Genomic DNA, 19,134 nt, shown 5'->3' on the forward strand with positions numbered 1-19,134 from the left:
ATTTTTGGCAACTATGTCTTTAAACACGCAACAAAGGAAAAGCATACTTTAAAACAATAAAAATGCTGTGACAACATTAAGAAAATTAATTTTCAAAGACTGATATCTCAAGAAGGAAAAACAGTAATATTTAACTTACTGAGAGGAGCATTGAGGTGATCAATAGATGCTATAAGGTATATATTACGTAAAGATGACAACTGTCCAATAATCTGCTGGCTTTTGTCTCCTCTCAACATTTGGCTATCCAAATTGTGGATAAGAAGAAAGAGTTCTAAAGAAGATTCTAAAAGGAAAGAGAATGCAATTATTATATTCAGTGAGTACTTGTGAAGCCCCCTACCACATGCAAGGACTGTATTAAAGAATATATCAAAGTAGCACAGGACAAAAGAACTATTGCTTAGGGGTATGCAATTTATTTGAGAAGCTATGTCAGTCACTCATAAAACAGGCAAGACATTATTACAGTCTTTAAAAAAAAAAGAAATTCATTGGAAATCAGTAGACACTGGAGCAGTTAGAGACTTAACCAGAATGGTTAACACTTGAATCAGACCATGAAGAAACCAGTTTTAATACGGCATAGGAAATAAGGGAAGATACATATTGGATTGGAGGTGAATCTGTGCATGTTGAATTGCAAGGTGGGATAAAGGAGGGAGTCGTCCCCTCCTCCAAAAAAAAGAGTTCTCATTAAGCATTAAGAGAGAATATAGAAAACCCTGGTTATAACAAAAGCCAAGAGACCAAAGAAGGGGAGAGGCTTAGGATATTGCCCAAAGCATGAGGAAGGTCAGAGAAGTAAAATATCATAAAAGTCAGTGAAGGAAGAATTTGGATGATGGAGATGTCAACACCATCAAATACTGGAGAGATGAAGATAAACAAAGGGTGAGGCAAGGTCAGTGTTTTTAGCATGAAAAAAATTACAGGTGATCTTCAAGCATACAATTCAGGTAGCACAGAGACCAGAAATTAAGAAGGAAACAAACAGTAGACGGCAGGACATGTCTTCAAAAACTCTCAAATCATATTGAAATAGGGAAATAAAAGAGAGTAAAAGGGCAGTAGAATCAGGTAAATATTTTTCTTAAGATGGAAGAAGTTCTATACATGTTTAAAAGCCATTGCTAAGTCCCTCAGGAGCTGGTAAGAAATGGGACATTGGCATTTATGACAAAAGATGAGCCTTTTAAAGAGAATAAGTACATTTCTCTTCCACTGGGGATAGAGGGACAAGAGAGACAATATAGTGACAAAGATTCTGAGATGACACACTTTTGAAAGTCCAAGGTTCCTTAATTTCTAGAAGTCACCATAGTCAGTATTTAAATATGTAAACAAACATATAATTATTATATTACATATGTAATATACAATTATAATTTATATAATTCATAATTATATAACATCTATATTATAACTATGTAAAACATTTATGATTTATACAATTATAAATTATTTAATATAAATTATATTTAGATAATACAGATTATATAATATATAAATATTTATTATAATACAGATTATATATAAGAGTAACTACATATAAATATATATAAAAAATGATTCAGGCACCTATTTTAGTGAGCGTACAAACAATATCAAAATCATCCATTAAATCATTAAGCATAACCAATTACTCCATTTAATTGTTAAGCAATGACTAAATGACAATTGTTAGAACCTAAATAATTTTATTTTTAATTTTCTGAAATGCTCATATAACAAAAACATTCACACCAAAAGAACAACAAATGTTTTTTCCCCCATTTCTCAGATTTTAGTATATGAAATTATTCAAATGCATTGATACTCAGGATAAAGATAAGAATGCTTTATAAACATATTAAACAATATAAAACTATCGGACATAGAGGTACCAATTAACTGGAAACACTTTACACTGGCCAAACAAAACTTGAAAATTATCCTGAAATAAAAGGTTTTGGGGGGAAAAAAAAGAGGCTTTGGCTATATAAATTCAAGGTAGCAGGAGTAATTCTTTCCTGTTAGGTAAGTTAAAGTTCACAGGAAAAGTTCACAGAAAAAGGTTTTAAAGAAATCAAAATCTAAATCAGCATTGAGAGAAGTGTCATTATTAAAACAATCCTCAATTTTATGTATACTAGTACACAAATAAGTATGCTTAGCTTCACCCTAAAACTATAGAGCATCTCCTTCACATTACCTTCTTTAAATTTGTTTATTATCCAGTCTAGCTGATCCAGCACACTGCGGAAAGTACCCATATGATTAAGGACTTCTTCTGTTATAGAATTCAGGATCTATGTCATAAAAGTGCAAGAGGTACATCAGTTATAACTTATTCTGTCATGTAGGATAAATACAACTAGCAAACCAATCCTTTTTTTTTTTTTTTTTTGGTACGCGGGCCTCTCACTGTTGTGGCCTCTCCCGTTGCGGAGCACAGGCTCCGGATGCACCGGGCTCAGCGGCCATGGCTCATGGGCCCAGCCACACCAGGGAAGCCCCAATCCTTTTTTTTCATAAATTAAAACTATATTTGGATTTCCCACTAAGTCTGAAAAATCACTTCAAAAATTCTACTGGTACTTAAGTACATCTAATTCATTTCTTTGCATAAGTTATCGCTAAAAGGAAACAGGGAATAGCAAAGGTGTAAAGATAACATAAGCAGGTAGTAAAAACAAAACAAAACCAAAAACTAACAATATGAAAAATATTAGAAAACTATAGATTTATCAAATGAAAGAGGACCCAAACATTAAGGACACTTTTAAAAAGGAATATTACATTGGTTAATATCCAGAACTCAAAAGGTTTAAATTAACTTTCAAATGATGAAGAGATATGAGCATCTGGAGTAAAAATGATCAAAGAACTGTAAACCATTCTTATATTTTTATTATTTTTAGAGCACTAAAGTGACATAAAAGCATAATAAAATTGAAGTCCCCCATAATAATCCTATCCTTGAGAGAAGTACTGTTGGTATTCAATGTAGTAAACAAAGCTAACATTTCCCTAATATTTAATATATTATCAGTTACCAAATAGGAAATTCAAGGATGGGGATTCAAAGCTAGAACCCTCTGAGTCCAAACACATGATCTTAAGCACTGTGCAATCCTACTAGTGTGAAAACTATTGCAATAAAAACAAAAACTGAATGCTCCAGAATATGAAATAGCATCCTCATTAACATGGGGATATGGATTGGCAGGGGATATGATGTTGTTCCTTTTAACATTTTTAAAACTTACTGATTTCACACTGATTCCAGGAAAGAAGCCATTGATGACAACATGAATGCAATCTTGCAGCATGGTGGTTCGAAATCTTTCCAGTAAATCTCTCTTAGAACCCAAACCATAAAGCACAATGTTGAACCCCAGGCTGTAAGAAAAACAGCACTCATGAAATTAAAGTTCAGTACTTCTCTTTTTTTTTTTTTTTTTTTTTTTTTGCGGTACGCGGGCGTCTCCCTGTTGTGGCCTCTCCTCTCCCCCGTTGTGAAGCACAGGCTCCGGACGTGCAGACTCATAGGCCATGGCTCACAGGCCCAGCCTCTCTGAGGCATGTGGGATCCTCCCGGACCGGGGCACGAACCCACATCCCCTCCATTGGCAGGCAGACTCTCAACCACTGCACCACCCCGGAAGCCCAAGTTCAGTACGTCTTATTGCCAATTTTATAATCAACCAGTTTCCTTAATTTAAGCTTATAAAGAATACAGGAAGAAATGGCATGGCTAAATAACTACTGATTCCCAACTTATATAAAGCAAGTGAACAGTTTTATTATCTGTACACCAAGCTTGCAGTTCCAACTTTCTCTCAAACTTCTACTACCTTTCAAGTAATAAGAGGCAAGGGAGAACATGGCACTAGGTACAAGACACTAAAAAGTCTTATAGGCTGAAGCAGAGTTTTAACTGATAGATTGAACTGGAAAAGTAATCAGGGGCCAGGTCACAAAAGTGTTGTTAAATCAACTAAGACATTAACTGGATTTTATTCCAAGGAACATAAGCATTTAAAAGTAAAGAGTCAGGTGTTAAGTGAAAGGTTTTAATAGGAAAGTAACATGATCTTTTTAGAAGATTACATTGACTGAGTGGGGGAATGGATAGGAAGGAGGGTAAAACCACCAAAGACTATGGACTTGAATTAGGTGTCATGGAGACAAATGTGTCAAGAGCTTTACAGGTCAAATTGGTTGGATTTGGAGAGTGATCAGACATGGAAGGTTAAGTGAAAGGGACTATTAAGAATAGCTCAGTTTTTTGGCATAGACTGCATGAATGGGGTGCATCCACTATGCGAGGTAGCTGGGGCAGGTGGGATTGAGGGATTTAAGATAAGTTAAATTTTATGTATATTGAATTATTTACAGGACATCCACATGGACACTTCCAATATACATTCACATTTGCTGCTGAGGAGTGAGATCTGGCTGGGCTAGAGATATAGTTATGGCAGTTATTCACATACAAAAAGCAACTGAAGCCAAGAGAGTAAATGAGACAACCCAGAACACCAAGCACTAGGGGTCAGGCTAAAGTTCAACTCCATGATTTTTTAACGGAGGTCAATCAGAAACAGTATTTACGTGATGCTCTGTAGCAATGCAGGATAGCCTGGAAATAGAAAAGAAAAGAGATAACCCCCAAAGGCAGAGATTAGCAAAATAGAAGCAGCAGAAAAAAGAAGCAAGGGAGTTCAGAGAACTATCAGTTCTACTAAAGTAGCTGACTATGAGGTCTAGGCTGGGAAGCAAAGCAAATCAAGTTATCAAAGCTGACATATGGCAAGAAAGAAGAATTGGTGGACTGGGGGGTGGGATCAGCGTGAAGATCTGCCTTATAAATTCAAAATGAACAGGTCCATAAATAGTTATTGAGAGAAGGTAAGGTCCTAACAGGGAAGATAATCATTTTCTTACTAGCATACTCCTTTGATTTATTATTGGCAAAGAAAACCAGGATCAATTGGGGAAAATTGTGGCAATTTTTATGTTCTTACTGCACCATTCACATTTTAGCATACACTTCAAGCACTTCTTTATACTAAGGTCCTTTTAAATACGAATATAAAAGTAATTATAGAAAAAAATTACTACGTTTTAATCTTTATCATTCTTCTAGGTGCTTTAATGGAAATTTAAATTTAACCTGAGGTATCTGAAAAATGATAAAGTTAAAAAAATATTCTAAGAAACAATTTTAAAATGGTAAAATAATGTTTAGACAACAGATCTTATGAAATTCTAAAGGTCTACAGTACATGTAAACAGAATGAGATTGAAAGAAAAATATATATTCTTTCATTTTAGATATTCTGAATTAAAATCTAACTGATATATTTATCAATCTTGACAAATTATATTTTCAAATATTTTTATAAGTAATAATTCATAATTCTAAGAAAGGCTATTTTACACAATAGCTTTCAAGTCTGATTAAACTTAGAAAAGACAGGGCTCCCCTGGTGGCGCAGTGGTTGAGAGTCCACCTGCTGATGCAGGGGACATGGGTTCGTGCCCCGGTCCGGGAAGCTCCCACATGCTGCGAAGCGGCTGGGCCCGTGAGCCAGCACGTCCGGAGCCTGTGCTCTGCAACGGGAGAGGCCACAACAGTGAGAGGCCCGCGTACTGCAAAAAAAAAAAAAAAAAAAAACAAAACTTAGAAAAGACAAATTTCTTGAAAATTGGAATTTCTGAGAAGAGTCATATAATAATATGACTTCTACATTTGGGTCATAAAATTGGGAAAACACCTGTTTTTTCAAATTTTTACATATAAATAAAAATACATATCAAGTTCATTGCAAAAAGAAAATTAAATGTCAAACTGCTTTGATTTTAACATAGACATGTAAATATATATTATTCTTTATTTTACAAAGGTTTACAATGATAATAGTACTTACTGTAACTGCAACATCCATTTATGAAATAACTGTTCATATTGTTGATTTAGTTGTTTAAGTTCAGCAGAAAAGGAAGGAGAAACATTGCTCAGTAAGTTATGCAAAGTTTGCTTTAAAAAAAAAAGGAAGAGGGAGGGAAGAAAATCACTCTCAATCCACATACATCACATCAATCCACACTAAAAATATTTCCTTAGAGGTAGAGGTTAGAAGAGGCCATCAGTGGAAATATTACTTTAATCAGGTTTGGTAATGAGTGCATCTACTGAGAATACACATAATATTTCAATATTTCTTTCTTAAAATGTTTTATACATTCTTTAAGTACAAATATGTAAAACAGTAAAGAATTTGCTACATTTTCTCTAGAACCATTTACATGACTATAAATTCCAAATATCAATATAAGTCTTTAATTTCTAAAAATACTGTTACCATAAGGAGACAATTAAACCTGCCTCCCAGCTTTGACAACAAATCCAGACACTCTTTTAAAAACCTACGGATTTGAAAAAATGTAAAAGCTTAAGGTAACAGTTCAGTATTAATTCTCAGAAAACAGTCAAGTTTCTTTATAATTTACCATTATCATTAGTAAAATTCACTGCTCCTCTTTAAAAGCTGTTTCTAACAAATCCTTTATCTTTGGTAAGTACGGCAAAGTTTTTAAAACAATAATGTAAAAATAAACTGAGGAAGATACATTGCTCTGTACCCAAAACTTGAAAATTCATGCTAGTGACTCAAACACAGCTCACTTCTTGAAATGAAAACTCTAGTAAAAAGCTGTATATGTATTTCTACCCTGGCACTACTGTGTTTTCATGATTTTATCCTTTAAGTAAAATATTTTTTTAATACTGAAGACTAAAGCAGCAACCAAGATTCTAGGCACTCTAGCCTATACAGTTTTTATTCATCCATATACTTAAAGAGAAATAGGACAAATTCTAAGTAAAACTGTAAAGTAGTAGATTTCAAAAATTTCTCTCTCCATCTGATGTTTTTTTTCCTAACGTCTAGAGCCCTGAAATCAGCAGATAAAGCACTAGTGTCATTTTCAGTAGTTATTTATACTGTATTATCAGAGCATACTCACACTTAGTGTGAACTCTGAAATGTTATGTCACCTATTCACCTTCATTTCAAACTTCAGTATTTGTGCAGAATTACATTACTAGCCCCAATACTTGCCCCTCCTCCTATCTGTACCCTTTGCCATGTGACTTTGCAATCCCTCCCACTAAACGGGTGGAATCTAGTTCCCATCCCCTGTTCTGTGACTTTGTTTTCAGCCACGTGATTTACTGTGGCCACTAGAATGAGGCAGAAGTGACACTGAGACAGTTTGAGCCCAGGCTTTAAGAGGTCTTTTGTTTTTCTACTTCTTCTGTCTCTGACATTTTTATGAGAAGAACATGCCTCTGCTAGCTTTCCAAGGAGGTCCAACAAGGAGGACAGACACGTGGAGCAAATCCTAGATCAGCCAACTCCCAGGTGACCCACAGACATGAGAAATAAATGCTCATTGACACATGTTACTATGACTGTATCTGTCAGCTATGTCCACAATTAATGAAAGACCTTCCTTTCTTCACTATCAGTAACAGGTGTTTCTTTCATCCTCCAACAGGTCTGTCTGTCTCTAGGTCCTATGAAGTCCTACTTTGACCCTGGATCCACTTCTCCTTCCCCCATGTTGCTTATATAAAAATACATGAGGGGCTTCCCTGGAGGCACAGTGGTTAAGAGTCCGCCTGATGCAGGGGACACGGGTTCGTGCCCCGGTCCGGGAGGATTCCACATACCACGGAGCGGCTGGGCCCGTGAGCCATGGCCACTGAGCCAGCGCGTCTGGAGCCTGTGCTCTGCAACGGGAGAGGCCACAGCAGTGAGAGGCCCACGTACCGCAAAAAAAAAGAAAAAAGAAATACATGCACTAAGGAAGAAGCAAGAGGAACTACAATCCTGCAGCCTCTGGAACAAAAAACACACTCACAGAAAGACAGACAAGATGAAAAGGCAGAGGACCATGCACCAGATGAAGGAACAAGATAAAACCCCAGAAAAACAACTAAATGAAGAGGAGATAGGCAATCGTCCAGAAAAAGAATTCAGAATAATGACAGTGAAGATGAGCCAGGATCTTGGAAAAAGAATGGAGGCAAAGATCGAGAAGATGCAAGAAATGTTTAACAAAGATCTAGAAGAATTAAAGAACGAACAAACAGAGATGAACAATACAATAACTGAAATGAAAAATACACTAGAAGGAATCAATAGCAGAATAACTGAGGCAGAAGAACGGATAAGTGACCTGGAAGACAGAATGGTGGAATTCACTGCTGTGGAACAGAATAAAGAAAAAGAATGAAAAGAAATGAAGACAGCCTAAGAGACCTCTGGGACAACATAAAACGCAACAACATTTGCATTATAGGGGTCGCAGAAGGAGAAGAGAGAGAAGAGAGAAAGGATCTGAGAAAATATCTGAAGAGATTATACTCGAAAACTTCCCTAACATGGGAAAGGAAAGAGCCACCCAAGTCCAGGAAGCACAGAGAGTCCCATAGAGGATAAACCCAAGGAGAAACACGCTGAGACACACAGTAATCAAACTGGCAAAAATTAAAGACAAAGAAAAATTACTGAAAGCAGCAAGGGAAAAATGACAAATAATATACAAGGAAAATCCCGTAAGGTTAACAGCTGGTCTCTCAGCAGAAACTCTACAAGCCAGAAGGGAGTGGCATGATATACTTAATGTGATGAAAGGGAAGAACCTACAACCAACATTTCTCTGCCCAGCAAATATCTCATTCAGATTCAACAGAGAAATCAAAAGCTTTACAGACAAGCAAAAGCTAAGAGAATTCAGCACCACCAAACCAGCTCTACAACAAATGCTAAAGGAACTTCTCTAAGTGGGAAACACAAGAGAAGAAAAGGACCTACAAAAACAAACCAAAATGGTAATAGGAACATACATATCGATAATTACCTTAAACGTGAATGGATTAAATGCTCCAACCAAAAGACACAGGCTTGCTGAACGGATACAAAAACAAGACCCATATATACGCTGTCTACAAGAAACCCACTTCAGACCTAGGGATACATTCAGACTGAAACTGAGGGGATGGAAAAAGATATTCCACGCAAATGGAAATCAAAAGAAAGCTGGAGTAGCAATTCTCATATCAGACAAAATAGACTTTAAAATAAAAACTGTTACAAGAGATAAGGAAGGACACTACCTAATGATCAAAGGATCAATCCAAAAAGAAGATATAACGATTATAAATGTTTATGCACCAACACAGGAGAACCTCAATACATAAGGCAAATGCTAACAACCATGAAAGGAGAAATTGACAGTAACACAATAATAGTAGGTGACTTTAACACCCCACTTACACCAATGGACAGATCCTCTAAACAGAAAATAAATAAGGAAACACAACCTTTAAATGACACAACAGACCAGGTAAATTTAATTGATATTTATAGAACATTCCACTTAAAAGTAGCAGAATACACTTTCTTCTCAAGTGCACACGGAACATTCTCCAGGACAGATCGTATCTTGGGTCACAAATCAAGCCTCAGTAAATTTAAGAAAATTGAAATCATAGCAAGCATCTTTTCTGACCACAACATTATGAGATTAGAAATCAATTATGGGGAAAAAAAACATAAAAAACACAAATACATGGAGGCTAAACAATACATTACTAAATAACCAAGAGATCACTGAAGAAATCAAAGAGGAAATCAAAAAGTACCTAGAGACAGGGCTTCCCTGGTGGTACAGTGGTTAAGAATCTGCCTGCCTACGCAGGGGACATGGGTTCGAGCCCTGGTCGGGGAAGATCCCCACATGCTGCGGAACAACTAAGCCCTTGAGCCACAACTACTGAAGCCTGCATGCCTGGAGTCCGTACTCTGAAACAAGAGAAGCCACCACAATGAGAAGCCCACACACCACAACAAAGAGTAGTCCCCGCTCGCCACAACTAGAGAAAGCCCACACACAGCAATGAAGATCCAATGCAGCCAAAAATAAATAAATAAGTTTATTAAAAAAAAAAAAAAAGAAGTACCTAGAGACAAACGACCATGAAAACATGAAGATCCAAAACCTATGGGATGCAGCAAGAGCAGTTCTAAGAGGGAAGTTTATAGCTATACAAGCCCACCTCAAGAAACAAGAAAAATCTCAAATAAACAATCTAACCTTACACCTAAAGGAACTAGAGAAAGAAGAACAAACAAAACACAAAGTTAGCAGAAGGAAAGAAATTATAAAGACCAGAGCAGAAATAAATGAAACAGAAACAAAGAAAGCAATAGCAAACATCAATAAAACTAAAAGCTGGTTCTTTGAGAAGATAAACAAAATTGATAAACCATTAGCCAGACTTATCAAGAAAAAGAGGGAGAGGACTCAAATCAATAAAATTAGAAATGAAAAAGGAAAGTAACAGACACCACAGAAATACAAAGCATCCTAAGAGACTACAACAAGCAACTCTATGCCAGTAAAATGGACAATCTGGAAGAAATGGACAAGTTCTTAGAAAGGTATAACCTTCCAAGACTGAACCAGGTAGAAATAGAAAATATGAACAGACCAATCGCAAGTAATGAAATTAAAATTGTGATTAAAAATCTTCCAACAAACAAAAGTCCAGGACCAGATGGCTTCACAGGTGAATTCTATCAAACATTTAGAGAAGAGCTAACACCCATCCTTCTCAAACTCCTCCAAAAAATTGCAGAGGAAGGAACACTCCCAAACTCATTCTACCAGGCCACCGTCACGCTGATACCAAAACCAGACAAAGATACTATAAAAAAAGAAAATTACAGACCAATATCACTGATGAATATAGATGCAAAAATCCTGAACAAAATACTAGCAAACAGAATCCAACAGCACATTAAAAGGATCATACACCATGATCAAGTGGGATTTATCCCAGGGATGCAAGGATCCTTCAATATATGCAAATCAATCAATGTGACACACCATATTAACAAACTGAAGAACAAAAACCATATGATCATCTCAATAGATGGGCATTTAGGTTGATGCAGCAAAAGCTTTTGACAAAATGTGACAAAATTCAACAACCATTTATGATAAAAACTCTCCAGAAAGTGGGCAGACAGGGAACCTACCTCAACATAATAAGTGCCATATATGACAAACCCACAGCAAATATCATTCTCAATGGTGGAAAACTTAAAGCATTTTCTCTAAGATCAGGAACAAGACAAGGATGTCCACTATCACCACTATTATTCAATAGTTTTGGAAGTCTGAGCCATGGCAATCAGAGAAGAAAAAAGAAAAGGAATACAAATTGGAAAAGAAGAAGTAAAACTGTCACTGTTTGCAGATGACATGATACTATACACAGAGAATCCTAAAGATGCCACCAGAAAACTACTAGAGCTGATCAATGAATTTGGTAAAGTTGCAGGAAACTAAATTAATGCACAGAAATCTCTTGCATTCCTATACACTAATGATGAAAAATCTGAAAGAGAAAATAAGGAAACACTCCCACTTACCACTGCAACAAAAAGAATAAATACCTAGGAATAAACCTACCTAGGGAGACAAGAGACCTGTATGCAGAAAACTATAAGACACTGTTGAAAGAAATTAAAGATGATACCAACAGATGGAGAGATATACCATGTTCTTGGATTGGAAGAATCAAAATTGTGAAAATGACTATACTACCCAAAGCAATCTACAGATTCAATGCAATCCCTATCAAATTACCAATGGCATTTTTCACAGAACTGGAGCAAAAAATCTTAAAATTTGTGTGGAGACACAAAAGACCCTGAACAGCCAAAGCAGTCTTGAGGGAATAAAACGGAGCTGGAGGAATCAGACTCCCTGACTTCAGACTATACTACAAAGCTACAGTAATCAAGACAATATGGTACTGGCACAAAAACAGAAATATAGATCAATGGAACAGGACAGAAAGCCCAGAGTTAAACCCACGCACCTATGGTTAACTCATCTATGACAAAGGAGGCAAGGATATACAGTGGGAAAGACAGTCTCTTCAATAACTGGTGCTGGGAAAACTGGACAGCTATGTGTAAAAGAATGAAATTAGAACACTCCCTAACACCATACACAAAAGTAAACTCAAAATGGATTAAAGACCTAAATGTAAGACCGGACACTCTAAAACTCTCAGAGGAGGGCTTCCCTGGTGGTGCAGTGGTTGAGAGTCTGCCTGCCGATGCAGGGGACACGGGTTTGTGCCCCAATTGGGAAGATTCCACATGCTGCGGAGCGGCTAGGCCCGTGAGCCATGGCTGCTGAGCCTGCGCATCCGGAGCCTGTGCTCTGCAACAGGAGAGGCCACAACAGTGAGAGGCCCGCGTACCACAAACAACAACAACAACAACAACAACAAAAAACGTCTTAGAGGAAAACATAGGAAGAACACTCTTTGACATAAATCACAGCAAGATCTTTTTTGATCCATCTCCTAGAATAATGGAAATAAAAACAAAAATAAACAAATGGAACCTAATGAAACTTAAAAGCTTTTTCAAAGCAAAGTACAAACAAGATGAAAAGACAACCCTCAGAATGGGAGAAAATATTTGCAATCGAATCAACAGACGAAGGATTAATCTCCAAAATATATAAACAGCTCATGCAGCTCAATATTAAAAAAAAAAACCCAATCCAAAAATGGGCAGAAGACCTAAACAGACATTTCTCCAAAGAGAACATACAGATGGCCAAGAAGCACATGAAAAGATGCTCAACATCACTAATTATAAGAGAAACGTAAATCAAAACTACAATGAGGTATCACCTCACACCAGTTAGAATGGGCATCATCAGAATATCTACACACAACAAATGCTGGAGAGGGTGTGGAGAAAAAGGAACCCTCTTGCACTGTTGGTGGGAGTGCAAATTGATACAGCCGCTATGGAAAACAGTATTCAGGTTCCTTAAAAAACTAAAAGTAGAATTACCATATGACACAGCAATCTTGACTAATGGGCATATACCCAGAGAAAACCATAATTCAAAAAGACACATGCACCCCAATATTCACTGCAGCACTATTTACAATAGCCAGGTCATGGAAGCAACCTAAATGCCCATCGACAGACAAATGGATAAAGAAGATGTGATACATATATACAATGGAATATTACTCAGCCATAAAAAGGAACCAAATTGGGTTATTTGTAGAGATGTGGATGAATCTACAGACTGTCATACAGAGTGAAGTAAGTCAGAAAGAGAAAAGTAAATATCATATATTAACACATATATGTGGAACCTAGAAAAATGATGCAGATGAATCGGTTTGCAGTGCAGAAATAGAGACACAGATGTAGAGAACAAACATATGGACACCAAGGGGGGAAAGTGGTGGTGGGTGGGTGTGGTGGGATGAACTGGGAGATTGGGATTGACATGTATACACTGATGTGTATAAAACTGATGACTAAAAAGAACCTGCTGTATAGAAAAAAAAAAAAAATACATGCACTAAGCAGATGTTAGTGCCATCTCTTCCTTGAACAGCTTGGTTTCTTGACACATGTTTTCAGCTAGTCTCTGATCTGAGTTGCAATACCTATGAGACAGGTGGAAAGAAACAAACAAAACAGAAAAAACCAAAAACCCCCAACCACACAGCACCACGTCATCCAAGCCATAGAGGTTTACCCTATGGTAAACCTCTCTTCTCTCTTTTCTATAGCTTGAAAACTCTGTCAAAAGCCCTGTATACCTTAGGAAATTGCACTGAATTCCTATTTCAGAAAATAATAAAATCTTGATTCTCTCTGAGTCAATAACAATCTCTTCTTGACTTAAATTATCAAGCCCACTTTCTTTTTTTTGGCTGCATGGCTTGTGGGATCTTAGTTCCCTGACCAGGGATTGAACCCATGCCCCCTGCAGTGGAAGTGCAGAGTCCTAACCAAGGATCGCCAGGGAAGTCCCTCAAGCCCACTTGCTAATGAAAGATTTTCTTATTCAGATGGTTCTTTGTCCTCTCTTAGTGAGGTATCTGTCAAAGCCCTGAGTCTAACTGTATGCTATTTTTTTATAAAATGAGACACTGGAACCAGAGTATACAGCAACCTTGCTACCTTACTGCAATGGGCAGGCTTTCCATAATAGCAAGAAGCAGAATATCCTCTGCTTTTTGCAAGGTTTTCAACTGAGAGTCAGGTCAGTCTTTGTTTTATGACCAGTGTGAGGTTCAATGAATATGTGGGTTAAATTGGTAATAAAAATTAATGGTACATGCATATCAAAGAAACTAAGACCCTGCACAGGGAACTATATTCAAAATCCTGTGATACATATATACAATGGACTATTATTAAGCCATTAAAAGGAACGAAACTGAGTCATCTGTCGTGAGGTGGATGGACCTAGAGACTGTCATACAGAGTGAAGTAAGTCAGAAAGAGAAAAACAAATACCGTATGCTAACACATATATATGGAATCTAAAAAAAAAAAGAAAAGAAAAAAATAAGAAAATGGTCAGAAGAACCTAGGGGCAAGACGGCAATAAAGATGCAGACCTACTAGAGAATGGACTTGAGTATATGGGGAGGGGAAGGGTAAGCTGGGACAAAATGAGAGAGTGGCATGGACATATATACACTACCAAACATAAAACAGATAGCTAGTGGGAAGCAGCCGCATAGCACAGGGAGATCAGCTCACTGCTTTGTGACCGCCTGGAGGGGTGGGATAGGGAGGGTGGGGGAGGGAGACGCAAGAGGGAAGAGATATGGGAACATATATATAACTGATTCACTTTGTTATAAAGCAGAACTGACACACCATTGTAAAGCAATTATACTCTAATAAAGATGTTAAAAAAAGAAAATCCTGTGATAAACCATAATGGAAAAGAATATGAAAAAAATATATACACAGGTATAACTGAATCACTTTGCTGTATAGCAGAAATTAATACAACATTGTAAATCAACTATACTTCAATAAATTAAAAAAAGAAACTATGACCCTGATGATTATTATAGATCCTGAAGAAATGATAAGAGAAAAATACGTAATTATACATGTATAATTAGAGTACATCAAACAATTCTAATCCAGTGAACCAGTTACCATTTACAAAATAAAATACGCAATAGTGATGTCACACTAATTTGTGTTTCATTTGATCAGGAGAGTATTCTGCTATATACACTTATTCTTCAGATTTGCTGCTTATGTACTATATTTTTCAGCTCACAATAAGAACAATTTACAAGTAACACTCCTTGCAACATACCTGATCCAGTTTAGCCCTCTTTAGTTTCTGCAGTGTTCTATCAGAGGTTAAAACTTTTGAACTGCTGTGGGCTTCAAAATATTCTTCTACTAAGTCACTCTGAAAGTGGACAAAGCAAAGTGAGTTCTTAGTTTCAGATATTTGTTTTATATGAGGACTAGACAGTAATATTAGCATAAACAGGATACGTGAAATTCTTTACTTGGCAGTCAGTATTTTCTTTTTGAAGCAACAACACAGACTAAGGACCAAGCAAATTTAATTCCAGTAATAAAACTGAGTAACTCTTAGGGTCATAAAAGTTGAGGAAAATGACTAGATTGAAGTAGTCGGCCCAAAAACGATTCCTAAATTCCAACATATAATTCCCGTTTAGACTGGGAAAAAAAAAAAGGGTTTTTACAATCAGGACCTTTGTTTTGCCTCACACACTCCTAGCAAATCCTTTAATTAGTACAGTTGAAGGACTGTGGAAATGAGAAAGACATCAACAGCAAGGTAAAAAAAGACTTGCCTACTATTCCAGTAAAATGACTCACCACGTGTTCTACTGATTTGGGGCAGGACTGAGCTCCGTGGTGGTAAGGAAGGAATGGAAAGTCATTCAAGCAGGAGGCTTCCTAGACTGCTCTGAGTCTTTACAGAGCATGCTGGGATAATTAGCCTTTTCTCAGGCCATAATATGTGCAGTGTTCTCCAAACGACCCAACATGGGTCCATAGTCACATCATTTATTACTTACACTGTTACGTCAGCAACGTTACAAAAATGAAACTATATGAAAAGGTATATACTGAGAAGTCTTGCCTCCCATTATCCAATCAATATTTATTTAAAAGCTCTTTTATTCAACTGAATTGTCACCTTTAGCATATACTATGGTACTGATACATGAATATGGATACAGAGAGGCCAAGGATACGAAGTCCAGAAATAGACACAAATATATGCGGGAATTTATGTGAAAGGCTGAGAAAATGCAGAAAAGAAAAAAAAATTATGTTCATCCTCCCATTTGGATCTCTTAGGTAGCTTATCTTTGAGATATTACTGATTTTTCTTTAAAGTCTCTCTTCACTTACTGTTTTATCTCTTTTCATTTTCTTAGAAGGCGTTTCTTTGCAAACAGGAGCCGAAACTACTCTATTCTGAGCTTGAATCTGTTCGCTCAATATGACTTCATTAGTGTCCTCTTCACATTCCTGTGCAACCCCTTCATCGTCCTCCGAGTTGGAAGCAGAATATTCACTTTCACTGTCAGAATGAAACCTTGGAACTGTGTGGGGAGGAAGCAATTGGGAAAATTGGACAGTTTGACAAAAGAGGCATTCTGGGGTATTAGGAAGAGTGTGGGCTTTGAAGTAAGAGATTGTGACTTCTGGTTTTGTCATTACTTGCTGATGATTTCACCAGAGATAGTTATGTAAGTTTTCTGAGCACCAGTTTCCTCACTTATCAAATGAGGCTACCTGTTAATTTAATAAAGCATTGTGAAGATTACATTGAAATGCATGTAAAGCAACTAACAATGCCTAACACAAAGGAAATGTGGCAGAAATTGTCAGTCATACCTAATACCATTCTCTTTCCTTCTTCCTTGCTAATAGAATTCATTGTAATATGTGGCAATGTGCTCCACCCTAAGGGATAAATAATCAGTAATTTAATTGTCTTTTCCTTTGCCAGATACATGCTCTCTCAGCCTCCTTTGCAACTAGAGTTGGCCATGTAAACATTTAACCAATGAAACTTGAGGGGAAATTTGCTGGAAGCTTCTGGGGAAGATTTTCCTCACTTATGGAAGGAAAGCCCCTTACTTATACCCATAGCTTAAAGCTATGGAAGCCATTTTGCAATATAAAATATCAAAACTAAAGATGAAAAATGCCAGCGGCAAAGCAAAAAGATAAGAAGAACCTGTATCCTTCATGACACTGTTGAGTCACTATATCAACCGTGAACTGTGTATCCCTAGACTTCTAATGATGTGAGATACTTCAGTGTCCATGGCTTAAGCCATTGTTATAGAATTTTCCATTGCTGCCTACTGAAAATGCCATCCTAACTGATAGAGCACTCAATAAATGACAGCTACTACTTTAAGTACTACTAATACATATGCACAATCCATCCCATAGTAGATATAAGAATTATATTTTTAAACAAACCATGGCCACCCCCACCACTCTCCAGAAATAATAAAGCTAGTTTTATAATCATAAAGTAAGGATAAAACTTACACTCAACAAAATAAGTATAAAACTACCATAAAAGGTTAACTTCCAAAATATGAAAGAAATAATTTTAAGCAAATCACTCTTTATTTTGAAGAGCATATTTCAGAATATCCAGAGTCAGCAAATAACAAATATAGATACTGAAAAAAAAAAAGGCTTGATTTTGTGGGCATACATAGCTTAGCAGATTCAGATTTGCACTGATTGCTGCCCATGGTAGATGCAAGGGTTAGAAGTGGTAGGAGGTACCAGACAATGTCTTTACCCTATTTACATGAATACATCACACATGTTGATATATTTGTTTGGTGGTGATTGAGAAGGAGAAGGAAGTTCACCTTTTCTCTAAAAAGGATTCTTCTGTGGGGTAAGGAGGAAACTTAAGATGTGGGATGTATTTGACATAAAATAATAATAATCAATTGCATATATCATCTTTTATTGCTTCAGATATCCAATAATTTAGTGTTATAATTTTTATGTTGATTAAAAATGTATTATCAACTCTATACCTTGAAAGAAGAAGGGCTACAGGGCATAGATTTAACAATGTTAGCTAATATTATTGTCAAGGGGTCAATCCCAAGAAAGGAGTTGACATCTTTCCGAAATATAAAGGTCAAAAAGTCATTTGCCCCAAAATTAAATATTTAAACCCCAAACCAGAGAGCTCCCTGGCAGTCCAGTGTTTAGGACTCAGCGCTTTCGCTGCCGTGGCCCGGGTTCAACCCCGGGCTGGGGAACTAAGATCCCACAGGCCACATGGTGTGGCCAAAAAGACCCCCCCAAAACATAAAAAAAAATACCCAAACCATTTTTAATTTCCCCAAAGGCAGGAACCATGTCTGTTTACTTGGCTTTGTATAGTATTCAGTACCACTGTAAATATTTAAAATTGTTTCAATATATTGATAAAACTTCTAAATAAATCAATAGAACTATTTCTAAAACTGTCTCAGGCAAATAAACTAAAAGGCATGTTATTTTATTGAAGAATTTTAACTAACCTCAATATCCATTGACTATAATGTAAAGACATAGTGCTAAGTGTTATGAGTTAAAATATAAGATACAGTCCTTGCCCTTAAGGAATCTACAGCTTCATTGAAGACATGAACATATTCTTTCTTTCATGAAAAGAAATAGCAATAAGTAGTTATAATAATAAAAGGTAATAATAGCCAACACCTGTTAAGCACATACCAAGGTCAAGCACTACGCTCAGCACTTTGACATCCTTTACTTCAATTAATCTCAAAATAACTCTGAGGCTGGTACCATTATTATCCCTATTTCGCAAATGAAAAAAATTGAGGCATAGAGAGGTCCCTGTAAGTGGCAGCCCAAAGATAAAACGTAAGCATTCTAAGACTAGAACCTGTATATTTAACCATTATTGCCTGTTTAGATGCTTCTTTTTATAAAAACTCAGTGTAAAAAGAAATACACACCTATTAGTCTTTTCCTTAGCCCACGAGGTGCTGTTGACAGAAATTCACTTTTATCATTGTTCTGTTTAAAAATAAAAAAGCAATATAGTTTATATAGTCAAATAATAATGATGACATGAAAATTAATGATGTCTCTGAGTGAAAGAAAGGCTAGAAGGAAGAAAAATATTTTGTTTTCAATAGACATTAGAACCAGATGA

At 36.5% G+C, this 19,134-nt stretch overlaps 1 protein-coding gene across 2 annotated transcripts in view; it reads right to left on the bottom strand.

Moving 5' to 3' along the window:
- ORC2 (origin recognition complex subunit 2) overlaps nt 1-19,134 on the bottom strand; it is a 53,317-nt gene that overhangs the window by 10,485 nt on the left and 23,698 nt on the right. The window contains exons 8-14 of one of the 2 annotated variants that reach the window (XM_024757326.1): nt 18,935-18,995; nt 16,329-16,522; nt 15,247-15,345; nt 5,919-5,947; nt 3,252-3,384; nt 2,195-2,291; nt 140-286 (exon numbers count right to left, since the gene is read on the bottom strand). In XM_024757326.1, coding sequence (XP_024613094.1) covers nt 140-286; nt 2,195-2,291; nt 3,252-3,384; nt 5,919-5,947; nt 15,247-15,345; nt 16,329-16,522; nt 18,935-18,995 — 760 coding nt within the window. Of the gene's footprint in view, nt 1-139; nt 287-2,194; nt 2,292-3,251; nt 3,385-5,918; nt 6,029-15,246; nt 15,346-16,328; nt 16,523-18,934; nt 18,996-19,134 lie in introns of both variants that reach the window. The other variant, XM_024757325.1, reaches the window with a different exon arrangement.

This window comes from Neophocaena asiaeorientalis, unplaced genomic scaffold, assembly GCF_003031525.2.
Source record: "Neophocaena asiaeorientalis asiaeorientalis breed wild unplaced genomic scaffold, Neophocaena_asiaeorientalis_V1.1 scaffold246, whole genome shotgun sequence".
Taxonomy (NCBI): Eukaryota; Metazoa; Chordata; class Mammalia; order Artiodactyla; family Phocoenidae; genus Neophocaena; species Neophocaena asiaeorientalis.